At 38.5% G+C, this 17,022-nt stretch overlaps 1 protein-coding gene across 2 annotated transcripts in view; it reads left to right on the top strand.

Moving 5' to 3' along the window:
* Positions 1–17,022, top strand: part of RAB28 (RAB28, member RAS oncogene family) — a 79,252-nt gene that overhangs the window by 11,794 nt on the left and 50,436 nt on the right. For both annotated transcript variants that reach the window (XM_066281079.1, XM_066281078.1), the window contains exon 4: positions 9,331–9,460. In XM_066281079.1, the coding sequence (XP_066137176.1) occupies positions 9,331–9,460 (130 nt within the window). The remainder of the gene's footprint in view (positions 1–9,330; positions 9,461–17,022) is intronic.

Genomic DNA, 17,022 nt, shown 5'->3' on the forward strand with positions numbered 1-17,022 from the left:
GATTAGTCAAGCTTCTTATCATATTTGATTCTGAGTGTCAAATAGAATATTTTTTTATGGTTTATAGAGTTAGTGGGAAACAGGATGATTTTATGTATCTCAGGGTAAACTATGATATAAAATTCAATTAATAAATTCACTGAAAATTTAGGAGAATATAACACTCATGCATTGAATTCTTTTAATTTTACCATACCAAATCATTTAAAAATTTATTATTTCATATATTTTAATTATTTAAAGTTTTAAAATATAAAATTATATGATACAAAAATTAATATTGATGTGAAATTCACATAATATAATAGCCATTTTAAAGTACATAGTCAGTGGCATTTAGTACATTATGACTGTCCCCTCAAATAATTTTTGTACAGTGTATATCTTATGCTGTTATACATCTGCTTATACTCAGTAACCATTAGTGCGGAAATTTGTAGACATTTCAGAACTTTCCATCTTTTTTGAGAGTACTGAGTTTAGTAAAATTACTCTATTGTATTCTAATAATGTACCTCATATCTTTGGAGGAAGAGAATGTTATACTTTTTTTTTTAGAACTTGTCATATAAGATTTCAATTTGAAGGTACCTGTCTTTTTTCTCAAAATAAAAGGTGGTGCCTTTTATTATTTACATTTTACAGTTTCTATGAATGTTGTAAGAATATTCCATGCTTTATTAAACAACAGTGTAGTACAGTATTTCTGAGAAGTTCATGATACATTTCTATGAAATTTTCTTAGGAAACTAGTAATTTTGAAATGATAAAATGAATTGTCATAAATTAATGATAATAAATTTTCTCTGCTTTCCAGAGATTCTAAATGACATGCTATGTAAAATATATAAAGTACATTTACCAGTAGTTTCTTTTGTTAAAATATGTGTGAATTTTTTTTATCCAGGCCAAGAAGCTCTGACTATAATTCACTACTATAAATTGGGGGAAATGTTACTTTTCAAAAACAATGCTTTCAAAAACATTCTAATAGCATATTAATATGTAACTATATTATGTCATCATATAATTATTCTTCAAAGTGGATCTGTACTGTTTCCAAAGTTGCTGTAGACTGCCTATCTCTTGAGTGCTTTGGATTTGAGTGCACGTGCTACAGGGTAGAACTCTTCCATAAATAGTGTTTTGAGAATATCAGTTTAATGTATAATTAGGATTTTGTCTTAGGTTCTCTAGCTAATGTGTTGAGTATAGAAAGAATTATCTTAAACCTATCTGGGTTATTAAGCTAGTGAGTCTGTTTTATAAAAAACTTTTCTTAACATCCATGAAGAAGCTTATTTGTAGTCTGGGAATTAACTTAGTTTAAAATAAAACTGATTATTTTACCTACTTTACTCCCCCCCCCAGTAGCATTAAACTTTAGTAATAGTCTATTGAATAGTGTTGGTTAAAACAAAATTGAATTGATACCCAAGAAAGAATTAGTGAGATATTTTGACAAGAACTAGTTCTAAGAATTGAAGAATATCCTAGTTAAATTCCCAGATTTTGAATTGCCTTAAAAATTTCTAGGAGTCTTCAGAAAGATGTTATAGGCTATTTTTCGTAATGGTTATGAGCAAATACACAGTGGGTAGTGTTTAGTGCCCTGTAACCTGTGGCTAACAGAGGCTAATAAACCTCAGAGAAAGACTGCGTGTTTCGTTTTTGTAGCTCTTTCCACCCTGGACTCTAAGTGGTTTGCAAACACTGCCCTACTGAGCATAAGCTCAATGCAGTATGGTCATTGGTGAGGTGGAACATAACTGCTATTGTGTGCCAGTGCCCCCCACAGATGAGCCAGCCTGCTGCCCACCAGCAAAGGGACTGGATGTCTGTGTGACACCCGCGGAGAGGTCAGGTCTGAGAGCTGAACTCCCTGAGACCCTCTACTGTCTTTTACTATGAATTTTTTTGTTAGATATTTGTCAACTTATAACTAATTATGTTTACAGACCTCTCTTGTTTTTACTATTTCTTTTTACAGATTGTACTTATTCAACAAAGTATATGTCGTTATGAATAATTTATATGAGTTTTTTCTATATATAATTAAAAACTAAAGTAGATTGTTTGTCATACAAATGAGGGAGAAAAATTACCTGCATTTTCAGAATAGGGAGCCTTTTATTTTGGGGAAGGTTAAATTGTGTGTGTGCTGTGCCTTATTACATTTCAGAAGTAAATCTGTGAAACACCTTCCAAGACTGCTGTGTTGCCCCCGGTGCTTGTTTCTTCAAAGCTGCTATCAGTTATTCCATCCTGCTCATTAGATACCATGATAAGTGAAACAGATGGAAACAAAGTACTATACAAGATAACTTTATGTAATGTTTAGTAAAGTCTTTAGGTTTGCAATGAGAAGGGAATTCAGGGGAAAAAGTGAAGTTAAGATGTAGAAAATGGGGGATATTATTGTTGAAGAATTTGAAGATACAGAAGGATTTATTCAAACTTGAAACCTGATTTCCAAAAGTCATGGCAGAAAGATTTGAGGAGAAGAGGGACACTTGGAGGGTGAATTGGGAAGAGGCAGCACAGGGGCGGTATGGGGACAAAGACAGGAGAAGAATGAATGGCAGGTCGATGGGTCAGTTAGTGCTGTTCACTTCAGCTTACTGATTTGCGCTTGATGTATCAATTAATGAAAGAGGAGTGTTGAAGTCTCCAGTGATATTACTGAATCTGTGGATTTGGAATCCTATAGAGTTCTGTTGGTTTTGGTCTCATGTATTTTGACATTTACTAGTTGTATGTACATGAAGGATTTTTATGTTCTCTTGGGGAATTGGCCCCTTTGTCAGAATGCCAATCTTTATGCTTTAAACAGTTTTCCTTATTCTGAAATCTGCTTTATTTGAAATTAAAAAGCAACTCTAGTTTTCTTTTTATTAGTGTTAGAATGGTATTTCTGTATCCCTTTAATTTTAACCTGTGTCTTTATATTTAAAGTGAGTTTCCTGAAGGCAACATATAGTTGAGTCTTTGTTTTCATATGCTCTGACAATCTCTGTTTTTAAATTGGTATATTTAGATCATTCACATTTAAAATGATTATTGATATAGTTGGGTTAATATCTGTCATGATTGTTTTCTATTTCTTGTTCTTTTTTGGTCTTTACTAGTTTTACTTTTATTTTTACTTTTTTTAAAACTTTTATCTCCTTTCTTAGCCTATCAATTATACTAAAAATATATTTTTAGCAATGTATAGGGTTGTTTTTTTTTTTTTTTTACAGAGACAGAAAGAGAGTCAGAAAGAGGGATAGACAGGGACAGACAGACAGGAATGGATAGAGAAGCATCAATCATTAGTTTTTCGTTGCGCATTGCAACACCTTAATTGTTCATCGATTGCTTTCTCATATGTGCCTTGACCGCGGGCCTTCAGCAGACGGAGTAACCCCTTGCTCAAGCCAGCGACCTTGGGCTCAAGCTGGTGAGCTTTTGCTCAAACCAGATGAGCCCTCGCTCAAGCTGGCAACCTTGGGATCTCGAACCTGGGTCTTCCGCATCCCAGTCCGACGCTCCATCCACTGCGCCACCGCCCGGTCAGGCAGCAATGTACAGTTTTAATTAAGTTCACTTCCATATAACACTGCATTGCTTCACATGTACTTCAGATCCTTCTATAAAGAATATTCTCAATTCATCCCTCCCGTTCCTTACATCATTGCTGTAATCATTTCACTTGTCCGTCGGCTAAAATCGCTCAATATATTATTAGTGTTCTACCTGCAGAACTGAATTTCTTTCTGTAATATTACTTCCTTCTTCCTGAAGAATCTCTTCTAACATTTCTTCCAGGGCAGGTCTGATAGGGCTATGAATTCCTTCTGTTTTCTTTTGTCTGAGAACGTCTTTATTTCTCCCTCACTCATGGATAATAATTTTACCTATATAATTCTAGGTTGATATTTTTCAACACTTAAATATTTCACTTCATTCTTTTGTTTTATTTACTTTTCACAGCACAATGAATTTTAATCTCTCCTCTTTGGGGTAGGGGAGGTTAAACTACACACTTTTGGAGACACCCCAAAGGTGGTCGGGCATTTTGGTAGGAAAGGATTTGATCCACCCTTTCCCTGCCTTAGGATACCGAAGGCACGTCTAGTTGGCTCAGGCGCTCTGGGCTGGGGCAGAGGTAAATGGAGGCGGTGGTCCGGGACAGCCCGTAGTGCATGGGGGAGGCCCGAGTTCTCGTGGGCACAGGCGGTCGGTCCTGGGCGATGGTGGGGCCGAGGGGGTGGTCTGAGGCTATGGTCCTCACCTGCCCAGGCCACCTGCTCTTTGCTTGGGAACTGCGGCTGGCTCTCCTGCTGGGCCTCTCCGCAGAGTCGCTGGGGCTGACGATGGTCAAGCTGATGTGGAAGCTGAGATGCCCCCGAATGATGGCGGGGGAGGGGGCTTAGCTGAGTCACTGTGTCTCATCATGGCCCTGGAGGTGCTGACCTCACTGGGCCTTCCCAGACCTGATCAGAGGCTTGCAACAGGCTGGGGCCCAGGGCCCAGGGCCTGCGGGCCGCCCCACAGCCCCGCAGCGTGGCAAGCCCAGGAAGCCGCCCCTGGTGCCGGCCGCAGGTGCTGCTGATTCCAGTTATGTAAATCCTTGGTGTGAGAATTCTAAATTCTATTCAATATATCACATCTGAGTTTGGTTCTAATGGTTGCCAGTTCTTTTCAAACTTCCTTTTAGTATTCTTTCTAATTTTTTTTTTGTTAAAAGCTAGACGGGATGTATTGAGTAATAAGAACTCAGGCAAATAGGCTTATGGTGAGGTTTCATGGTAACATGGCCAGGAGTCCGGCTGTGTTTGATGTTGGCTGAAAGTGTAGATGCCAGGGACATCAGATCCCTTTATCTCCTCGTGTCTCCTTTTTTCTGAGTATCTCAAAGAAGTCTTTGTACTTGTAGTTTGTGTCCTGCGGCTTTTTCAGCTGTCACCTGCTACCATTATACTGGTGTCCTGCTGGTGTTGTGGTCTAGTGTGAAGGAGGCGGAAGCATTCTGTACTCGGATGATGAATACTGGCCTCTTAGTGGCCTGTGGCCCTGGGCTGTGACTTTCACAGGTGTTTCATAGCTCTTCCCACTGAGGTGAAACAGGATGGCTAGACAGGCTGTAACTAGGGACTGCCCTTTCTCCCTGTCTCCATAGGAGACTCTGAGTCAGCTTTTTCTCTTGGGGAATATGCCTTTTTATGGGTACTGTCTAGGCATATTTTACAATAGTTACTTTCTCCCTTCCCATGCCAGAGCCATAATGGAATCTTTCTTGACCTTTACCCCATGGTTCTGGTGGGGGTTTTTGCAGGTAAAACCCACTACCTCTAAGACTGTATGCCCTAGGAATTTTTTATTTTCAAGGAAGACCACACTCAGCCTTCAGCAGCATATCAAATTTATCATTTAGTTGTTTCTACCATTTACTGCCTTTAATAATTTATGCTTGCCTGACCAGGCGGTGGCACAGTGGATAGAGCGTCGGACTGGGATGTGGAGGACCCAGGTTCGAGACCCTGAGGTTGCCAGCTTCAGCACAGGCTCATCTGGTTTGAGCAAAAGCCCACCAGCTTGAACCCAAGGTCGCTAGCTTCAGCGAGGGGTTAAGACCCGCGGTCAAGGCACATATGAGAAAGCAATGAATGAACAACTAAGGTGTTGCAACGCTCAATGAAAAACTAATGATTGATGCTTCTCATCTCTCTCCGTTCCTGTCTGTCTGTCCCTGTCTATCCCTCTCTCTGACTTACCCTCTGTCTCTGTAAAAAATAAATAAATAAATAAATAAATAAAGTTAAAAAAATTTATGCTTTAAGTAAGCAGATTTGAGCTATGACTCTGAATTTAGCTGTCTCTCCAGATTTCAGGGCAGAAATGTGTCGGGTAAACTCAGCTTTGTTATAGCCAAGAAAAGTAATTGATTTTCAGTTTATTTAGCTTTTTTTCTGATTGTAAGGAAAGACACGATGACTTCCAAGCTCTTTACATGTTGGAAGTGAAACTGAAAGTTCTGGAATTTCAATTTTTTCCCTTTATTTTTTAAAAATTTATTTTTCAATTATAGTTGAAATACAGTATTATATGATATTACTTTCAGGGGCACAACATAGTGGTTAGGAATTTATTACCTGGAAAATCTAGCACCCATCTGTCCTGGAATTTATTTTATATTTTAGTGTCTTTGATTTTTCTTATGTTTCCTTCTCAAATTTTACCATCCAGGTAAAAGTCAGAATTGGTACAAACTTGCCATCTTAAGAGCAAAGATAAACTCATTGTTTTTATATGAAATGGGATTGAGAACGGGGTATCTAAACAAGTAGAGATTTGTGCTGGGTGATAGCTAGATTAATCCAAAAGTTCTTCTCCTCTGGCTTTCTATGAGTCCTGGGAGATTTGTCGGTGTCACTTACTGAGAACTATCAGGACACATTGGACTACATCAGGAATTGGTAAATGTCCCCTTAAAGAGCCAGATGGAAACTATTTTAGGTTCTATGGGCCATGCTGTCTCTGCTGCAGCTACCCAACTCTCCAGTTATCGGTAATACTTAAAATAATGAGGTCGAGTATATTTCAATAGAAGTTTATTTAAAATATATGGGATGGGAGCTGGATTTGACCCTGGGCCATAGAACACCTGGTCTGGATCAATGGTATTTAATTTTTAGTCCACAGCTCTGACTAGGCACTGATTATCAAGAGATGATAGCTCTGTTTTATTTGTACATTTTCCATCTTGTTCAGATATTGAACCATGTTGAGGTGAATATTTGCATATATTAATTAGAAGGGTTCCAAAAATCTTAAGGTTTAAGAATCACTGTAGGTCAAGGCTCAATTTATGAGTGCAAGAACTACCTTAAAATTGTTTTGAGGAGGGAGGTGGAGGAAAATATAGGGTGGATACGGTGATGGATGAAGAGTTGACTTGGGGGGTGACCACAATATGGTGTACAGAGATGTATTTGTAGAACTGGGAACCTGAGATCTGTATAATTATGTTAACCAGTTCACCCCAATAAAATTCAATTGAAAAATAAATTATAAAAGAAAAGAAAAAAAACCCCAAACAAAAAATTGCTTTGAAAATGTAATTCTTTTTCACTCAGAATAAAAAAATAATAATTCTCAGCAATTATGTATGTTAGTTTTTAATTAAACCTATATTTTATTACTTTACTTAATTATTTAGACATGGCAAGTACTGTAAAGGTAGATGGTAAAAGCATTAACCAAGATCAGTAGATAGGAGAGCAAGACTTCAACATAACAGTGATCTGACTTCCAGGGCAGATGTCTGTTAACGCAGTATATTACCACTGATGACAACTGGATTGGAATCAATAGATTGAAGATTAGCTTTCTTCAGAGGTCAGTTCTGGGCCTTATTCTTAACAATAAAAGTGGAATTATGCTCATTGTTTCAAATAGTTCTCTGTTGGATGTCATTTCAGTGCATTTGGGAAGACAGACAGAAGTCTAAGTTACTGAAATGAATCAGACAAGTGATTTTGCATAATAATTATAGACTATTTAAACTGTGGGCAAACAACCAGACTCAGAGAAACTGAGTGGGGGCCAGTGTAGTTTAATAAAAGAGAGTGGTAGTGGAAGATTGTAACAGTGCTAGAGCCAGCTTGGGAGAGTCAATGTTAAGTTCAGGAGCTTCTGTGAGTCAGTTGTTGAATATATTTATGATAAAACATTATATGTAATATCATAAATTAAAAACAAATGTATACTCAAAGTGCACACTTACTAGTTATTCTGCTATATGTTTTTGTTACCTATGTTCTGGAGATTATTTATGTTTAGTGATGCTATATAATGAGGTCCTACTCAGCTCTGTGTCCAGTGAAGTGACTGATTGAAAATGGCCAACAGACATATTTACACCACAGAAATTAGCAAACCCTTCACATAACAGTCTCCCCACTCCTACCCCTGCTATCCTCCTAAGTAGTTGGGTAATATTTGCCAGGATATCGCTGGCCATGTCTTCTGTGTTGCGTCCTTGTCTGTTTATGTGCTCGGCTTTGCTGCAAGACTTGGAGTTCCTTGAGCTTTGGAATTTATATCCCTAGCACCCCACACAATACCAGACCTATAATTGGAAGTCAAATGTTTGTGCAGTGAGCGAGTGAACTTTATATTCATTCAGTCTTTGATTCAGATTTTGGCTCAATTACTTAACTAGCTGTGTGACCTTGGTTATTTTAAACTCTGTTTTTAGTAAGATGAAGATAGTAACAGCAGCTCTGCATGCTTGTTGTGAAGATTAATGAAAAGATCAAGATAGCTGTGTGGTACATTGTAGGTGCAAAGAAGTAGTCAGCATTTATGATTATAACCTAAAAAGAAGGAGACATAAATGCTAGCAGGGTCCAGACTTATAATATATGCAGAGTTTTGTATTAAGTGTTTGACCGCAAACTGGATAAGAATCAAGAATGTGGCACTGTTATTTTTGTGTGTGTACATACTTCTTCTTCCCACACAATAATGGGATATATTAAAAGGAATATGATATATAAGAGGCAGGAAGCAATTCCTCTGTTATATTTGGCTTTGTTCAGGCTCTTATTACAGTATCATGTCCAGTTTTACATTGCTCATTTTAAAGAGGATGTCAGAAAACTGTATGGAGAGTGTCCTGGGAAGAACCAACAGCCATGATTAAAGGGATAGAAAATAGGTCCTTTGAGGCAAGTTTAAGGAATTGAGTTTGTTTATTCTGGAAAGGAGATGGTAAAGGAGTTTCTTAACTATATTCAAGTACACGAAGGGTTATTATAAGGAGGATACTTGCACATTGCTCTCCCAATGCACAGAGGACCAAAAGAGGAAATTGACTTATTTCATTTAAAGAAAATTGTGTTAAACCACTGAAATGGACTATCTGGGGATGTCATGAAATGTCCATTTTTGAAAATATTTAAAAAGAGCAGCAGCAGATGGTTATTTATTGAAAGGTTTAAATGTTTGACCTCATGAAAGTCATAGACAGGATTATACCTCTGTAATATGGTTTTCTTACATTGATTGTAGCTTACCAAGCGTATCCCAGATATCTTATTGGGAAACCACTTATAATTTGATAAAATTATTCATTAGCTTACATTGCTGGGTTTGAGTGAATGAAAACATTGATTATTATCTGTCTTCTAGTAACTATGCTGAAGTCAATTTATATATAAAATAACCTACACTTGTATTTTTACACTGTTCTAGGCATATCTGAAGTGTAACTTAAGAGTAGTTAGTATGACTTTTTTTCAAGTAGTGCATTCCTAATATCCTGTAACTCTTTTGTGATAGGGAATCCTCTTGGTGTATGACATTACAAATTATCAAAGCTTTGAGAATTTGGAAGACTGGTACACTGTGGTGAAGAAGGTGAACGAGGAGTCAGAAACTCAGCCTCTGATTGCCTTGGTGGGCAATAAAAGTAAGTTACTAATGCTTATTTCCATAGAGTTTATTAGCCTATTCTGTTGTTTTTATTGCTGGAACATTGATGTTTGGAAACAAATAGATACACGGCCTTCCCGGCATAAGCAAATTGCTTGAGGAGAAAATTCCTAAAGCTGCATACAATCTTTTTAGTACCAGTTTAGATGCTTGATCCGTTGTAGCTGCTCTGCTGCTCTGGCCGTTCCTGGTAAGGTGAGTTCTGCTCTGACGATGTGTGTTCTGGTTTCCTGACTATGGAGAGCAGCAGCCCAGCTGCGGACTTTCTGAAGCTGGCCTGCAGCCTCAGCTCTGCCCCAGGAACTGCAGGAGGCGCATCTCTGTAAAGTGATCCCTGATTCTGGGGAATTCTGTGTGCTTTGTTGCTTGCTACCGTCTCTCATAAAGTTCCTTTTCTTAATTTTTGAGGTTCTGAAATACAGATATTTTCTTTGAGAAAGGGTGGTATAATACGGAAAGAGTAGTGCTCTGTGAAAAAGGTGGAGAACTAATTTTGAGATTCGTCTTTTGGTTCTGACATATGGCAGGCACATCAGAATGATGAATGCAGTACAAGACTGTTGCTAGGGGCACCGTCCTGCAGTGCAGTGACTTGGAAAAGAAGTCCTTAATAAGGATTTTCAAATATGTAAAATACTATGATACAACCTGATCCTTTACAGTGTATTTGAGGACAGAAAAAGAGAAAATGAGTTCAAATTATCCCATGGAGGATTTAGGTCAGGAGCTGTTTCCTGACTACAGGCATTATTAAATCAATACCCAAGTACACTATGAAGAGAATTATCTCTCCAAAGGTCTTTAAAAGGATATTGCGCTTTTTTTGTCTGTAATTGTTAGGAAATAGTACTTCCTAAAGGACTAAACCAAGATTTCTTCATTATGTGGTTTTGCACACTTAGATGAACATTTAATAAATCCAAGCCTTACTGTAAAACCATTACAAAACAGGTGTGAATATCATTTCTCTGAAGAGTTAAAAATACGAATTTATATTGCTTTTAACCCTTTGAGTAGTGAGTTTTTTCATGCTCGTTGACCCCTGGGAGTGAGTTTTTTTTCAAAAAATGAAATTAGTTCCAGTTCTATTTTATTAACTTAAAATCATGTTTGTTTGATAAACAATTTGTGGAAACAAGAAGAACATACATTGCCTTTTTTTAATGTTGCCTTACACATTTTTAAAATAGGTTGTACTCTGGATGGTCAGGAGGCACTAGGACGAACATGAACATTTATACTACTCAGAGGGTTAAAGACAGTATTGCGTATCACAAGATGGATGGGTTTTTTTTTTGTTTTGTTTTGTTTTTTGTATTTTTCTGAAGTTGGAAACAGGGAGGCAGTCAGACAGACTCCCACATGCGCCTGACCGGGATCCACCTGGCATGCCCACCAGGGGGCAATGCTCCACCCATCTGGGGCACCGCTCTGTTGCAACCAGAGCCATTCTAGTGCCTGAGTCAGAGGCCATAGAGCCATCCTCAGTGCCCGGGCCATCTTTGCTCCAGTGGAGCCTCGGCTGCGGGAGGGGAAGAGAGAGACGGAGAGGAAGGAAAGGGGAGGGGTGGAGAAGCAGATGGGCGCCTCTCCTATGTGCCCTGGCCGGGAATCGAACCTGGGACTCCTGCACACCAGGCTGACGCTCTACCACTGAGCCAACCGGCCAGGGCTAAGATGGATGGTTTTGATAAAAGATACAGTTTTTGTTTAAACTTTAGTTAAATTTTACTCACCTGTTTCATAAGTAATTCTAATTGAATGAATCAGCTACCTGACAACTCATTGAAATCCTCCTTTACGAGTCATGGGTTTTGATGAGCTTAGGTTCTATTTTAAGTGGAACCTTTTCATTTTAGGAGATCGTTTCTTGGTTATTATGTTACCAAAGCATTGGCTTATTTTATGGTTAAATTTGTGCTTTATTTGGGGTTTCCCATCACCTTTTGGGAAATTATAGAGGGGAGGGATGGGGATTGGGATTGTTTTCATTTCTCTCAGGATATAACCTAACCACCTTCTGGAGCATAATTATACACATTATGTGTTTATGCCGTTCTGTGAGGCGTCCAGCGTCGGTCACTGTCAAAGACAGGATATCGGACTAGATGGGCTGTTGGACTAGATGGGCTGGTCGTGCCATTCCTAGGTTAAAAAAAAGTTTATATAAATTATATGAATTTATGCAAATATTATTGCAGTGTTATGTTTGAGATTTAATAGCATAACAGTCAAGAGAGTTTTTTCATTTTTGGCTTACCACTAACCCTTTCTCATATTTACAATACTCATTTTCAGAATAAGATCATGTAACTGAGTATGCCGTCACATGGAACATTATATATGTACTGTATAGTGAGAGATTATAGATGAACGTTTTCCTAAATGTTACTTATTGCATAATCTGTCATTGGCCCAATTTCATATGATCATATAATGAAAGATCTTACAATTTGTGTTTCTAAATTGGTATTACATTAGTGTGGTAGTATGCATTCATTTTTTCTTGAGGATAAAATTATACTAGAAAGTAAAGACTACCTGCTGGTGAAAGGCAGCGAGAAAGACACGTAGTAGGAGGACATCTGAAACTGGATTATTCTGCAAGGTATCTTTACAAGTCTTCTGCCTAAATATGCATTTTAAAATATGTCATTGCGTCCTACTCTTGGCAACTTTAGTAGAAAGCATATGTTGAAAAGAAGTCGGTATAGGTTATAAATATATTGGCAGCAGTAGCCAGCTTTTCACCAAAGCTTTGGAGGCTCGAAAGTTTCCACACAAAGTGTGTGTGTATGTGTGCGCAGGTGAATTTGTCCCATAGTAAGAGTTTATAATTAGTAAATTATAAAATCACTTACTTTGTATTAAAATATAGTAAACTCAGGCCTGACCTGTGGTGGCGCAGTGGATAAAGCATTGACCTGGAAATGCTGAGGTCACTGGTTCGAAACCCTGGGCTTGCCTGGCCAAGGCACATATGGGAGTTGATGCTTCTAGCTCCTCCCCCCCCTTCTGTCTCTCCTCTGTCTCTCCCTTTCCTCTCTAAAATGAATAAAAATAAATAAATAAATAAAAAATCATAAAATATAGTAAACTCAGAAACTGGGGCTGAGGATTGAGGATATTCTTAGGTGAGGGTGAATTATAGGTTTATTTTTGTAAAAAATTGAGTTTTACTATGTTTGAATATAAAAAGTATACTAGAGTAGGTTTATGAAGTAGGCAGCAGAGAAAGGAACTTGCTTTAATGACAGAATTGATACTTCGTAAATTATTTCAGTATATTATACTTAAATGTATATAATGCTTAAAGCAAATTTATTGAATTCTATATTCTATTCTAAAAAGCTTTCAGACATTAGCTAGTGTTCTTTATACTATTTAAAATTTTAATGAAATACTGAATATGGTTAGGATCATAAGACTTTTTTTTTTTGTATTTTTTGTATTTTTCTGAAGCTGGAAATGGGGAGAGACAGTCAGACAGACTCCCGCATGTGCCCAGCCGGGATCCACCCGGCACGCCCACCAGGGGGCAACGCTCTGCCCACCAGGGGGCGATGCTCTGCCCCCCGGGGCGTCGCTCTGTTGCGACCAGAGCCACTCTAGCGCCTGGGGCCGAGGCCAAGGAGCCATCCTCAGCGCCTGGGCCATCTTTGCTCCAATGGAGCCTCGCTGCGGGAGGCGAAGAGAGAGACAGAGAGGAAGGAGAAGGGGAGGGGTGGAGAAGCAGATGGGTGCTTCTCCTGTGTGCCCTGGCCGGGAATCGAACCCGGGACTTCTGCACGCCAGGCTGATGCTCTACCACTGAGCCAACCGGCCAGGGCAGGATCATAAGACTTTCAATCTAGACAGACTTACAAGCTCAGTTTCTCAATTGTATAGCATTGTGACATCAGACAAGCTATTTTATAGTTCTAAGCTTCTGTTTCCTGATCTGGAAGTAAGGGTAATAGTTTCTGTCTGATAAAATTGATTTAAAGATTAAATGAGATATTACATGAAAAGCTCTTAGCATGTGATCTTATCCAATGTAAGTGCTTAATAATAGTTATGGTTATAACTAGTTGTGGTAGCCTTCTAAAAGCACTGACTATAACTTCATTTTTTATTTTTATTTTTTATTTTTTGTGACAGAGACAGAAAGAGTCAGAGAGAGGGGCAGATAGGGACAGGCAGACAGGAAGGGAGAGAGATGAGAAACATCAATTCTTCATTGTAGCTCCTTAGTTGTTCATTGATTGCTTTCTCATATGTGCCTTGACTCAAACCAGATGAGTCTGTGTTCAAGCTGGTGACTTTGGGGTCTCGAATCTGGGTCCTCTGCATTCCAGTCTGATGCTCTAGCTACTGCTTCAGTTTTAATGGTCACAGATTATACATTAGTAGAACTGAAATAATAGTTTTACAAAAGTGGCCTGGAGGAGAATTCCTTTGTTACCATCTTATTTCTTGTTTTGTTCCAGATTAATAGTTCTCAGACCATGTGTTGGGTAGGGCTATTCATTCAGCAAACTTTTTTCCCCCTTATTTTATTTATTGATTTTAGAGAGAGGAGAGAGAGAGAAAGAAGGGTGGAGAGGAGCAGGAAGCATCAAGTCTTAGTTGCTTCTAGTATGTTCCTTGACCGGGCAAACCCGGCGTTTCAAACTGCGACCTCAGCGTTCCAGGTTGACGCTTTATCCACTGCGTCACCCCAGGTCATGCTCAGCAAACGTCTTGATTGCCTGCTCTGTGTGTTCAGCTAGCCATTGTGAATTTCCACAAAGCCTGAGCCAGAGAGAGTACTTAAAGTGATTTATATTTCCTAACCTGCATCTTAATTTTGATCTTTTTCTCTGCCATATTCACGTTCTCTAAAACTTAAACTTTTTTTTTTTTTTGCTGTTTGGTTGTTGAGATGAATAAATACAGTTATGTCCTAATCTTACAGAGGCCCTACTTTTCTCTAGTAGACAAGTTCCAGTTCCAAAATGAGAAAGAGGGTAGATCATTTACTTCCTCTGTGCATTATATGGGAAGTTTGTTTGAAGTTTGGTGATGTCTGCAGCCCCATGTGGATCTGACAGGCTACAGATCCAGCCACTTGAGCACCCAGAAATAACTGTATTACCATAGGGTACCTTCTGCAATCCAGGGAGCCATAGCCAGCAGGCCTCGTACTCGGTTTCCTGGCCTTGGAGAGCTTGCTGCCCCAGCCTTGGGGCACTCTTACTTGATCGGAGCCTGCACTGAAGAGCTTAGGGGATTTCAATTCCTGTCCACTCAGGGGCTTATTAAGGTGGACTCTGGCTACGGCCCAACATGGCCGCCTGCCTCTCACGTGAACTTGTGCAGTGTCCCGTGACTGTTCCTTCTGCTCCTAGCTTTGGTCGTCTACAATCCAGTTCCCAGATGGAAAATCATAGTGCACGACTCTTCTACTTAAAACCTTCTAGTGCTTTCGCACCACATTTAGATTTAACTCCAGAGCCCTTTCCCAGGTTTGACAGGCATTAGGCAGTCCCAGACCTACCTCTTCTACTACCTGCTCCCCGCCCACTATATGCACAAGGCACATCTGTCGTCTTCTCGGCTCCTAGAACACCCCAAGTTCATTTGTACCTCAGAGTTTGCTCTGCTTGAAAGGCTTTTCCCTCTGGTCTTTGCTTGTCTGGCTCCACTGGTCATTGAGTCTCCAATGTCCTCTCTTCAGAGTTGCCTTCCTCAACCACTCAATTGAAAGGGGCCATCTAGTCCCTTTCTGTCAGGACACTCTGCACATTCTCAGTGAGGTCTGATACTGTTTCTTGTTTGTTTCACTCTGTCTTTCTTCACTAAGTCTAAGCTCTGTGAAAGCGAAGGCCCTCATCACTTAGAACAGTGCCGGAATGAATGAATACTGAATGAATGAATAAAAGCCTTTTCATGAAGGCTGTTGAAATTAGAAGTGTTTATAGCCTGGGATGTGTTATTCAGGGAAAATGGTTTTCTTAACGAGGAAAAATACATATGTAGATCCAGGGAATCTGTTAGATGGCCTTTGGGGCAGTTGGCCTACTGCATTCCGTCCTGGTGCATATCGGCAGAGAGAGACTCTTAGGAAATACATCGGAGTTACACTGTACTGGGCTGTGTTTGAGATAAAATGGTGTAGATTTTTGTCATGATTTTAGAGTAAGTAAATATAAAAGAATTAATAAGTTTGCTTCTTTTTCTTAATGTGTAGCTTTTACATAATGATAGAACCCTAACTCGTTTGATTTTTTATTGATACCTTCTTAAATTTTGTTTTTAATTTCAAAAATCATAATCTGTACTGAAGAACAATTTTACATTTTTTCCCAGTATTTTAGGAAAGGTTCAAATTGAAATGAACATTCAAGAATCTTAATTTTTAAGAGTAATTTAAAAATTAATCCATGTTTGCTGATCACATACCCTTTTAATTTATCATTGTTATTTTCTGTCTTTAAGCTGTTAAGTTTTCCTACTATCTGATCCATCAGCTAGTTTCTCCCCTGACCAGCTAACATTCTCAGTTGGATAGATTGTAAACAGAAATGAACAGGGGTTGCATGGGAGCTGCCCTCTTCCTGATTTATAGGTTCTTAGTTAGTGGAGGGGTGGTGGTTATCCGTAACTTGTACTGGGGGTAGGAATTATCATGCTCCAGGACAGAGTGGATAGATGAATGATTTCTACTCTTAAAGATATTAACCAGATCCTTTCCCAAATAAAGACTAATAACTCAGGTTTTTAAACAATCTTCATGACAGATGAGGGCATAGAGAAGAGTGCATCAACACTAATTAACAATGTTGAGTGTATATTCTTCTTAACAGTAATTGATTGTTCCTGGAGTACTATCTCTGCCCAGGAAGTGATGCTTTACACTGCCAGGTTCAAAGGTTACATTTTAATGTACCCTGTAAGTTGTATTCTCTGAACTCAGTGCAACAGTATTAGTAAAAAAGTAGATTTCAAGTTGAAAATTTTACTGATGCTCTCAATAAAAGTATCACAAAGCTTTTAAAAGACTTCTTTATTCACCATAATAGAATAGTATAAGAGGTGGTTATAAGTCCATTTTGATAAACTTCATGAGAATTTACATGAAAGTACTTGCCTATACTGTGACTCTTCTGAGTCTTCAAAAATTCTTATTTTATGTGGAGAACAGAAATGTGAAACTGTAAAGTAGGTAACATTTACTTGGATTCCTATTTTGAAGGATTCATATTAACTTCTATAAAATTTGTCATTTACCCTATTATAACAGAGTGAAGGAGTAAGCCATTATCAGTTTGCTTAAGAGAGTTTATAATTTATAAGGCATAAACAAAACTTATGAGGATTTGAAAAGTTCGTTTTGTTTATACATTCTAAATGAAAACATTCTGCTGCCTCGTCCATTTGTTCTAACACTTTGATTCTTTGTGCCTGGGAGTAGTATCTCAAAGCATCATATCCAGGTGTCTTTTCCATATGAACCTGGTATTTCTGTTTCAGTTGCTTCATTTTTGAGTTTTTGGCAACTAGAGCTATGACTATTTT

This window comes from Saccopteryx bilineata, chromosome 5, assembly GCF_036850765.1.
Source record: "Saccopteryx bilineata isolate mSacBil1 chromosome 5, mSacBil1_pri_phased_curated, whole genome shotgun sequence".
Lineage (NCBI taxonomy): Eukaryota > Metazoa > Chordata > Mammalia > Chiroptera > Emballonuridae > Saccopteryx > Saccopteryx bilineata.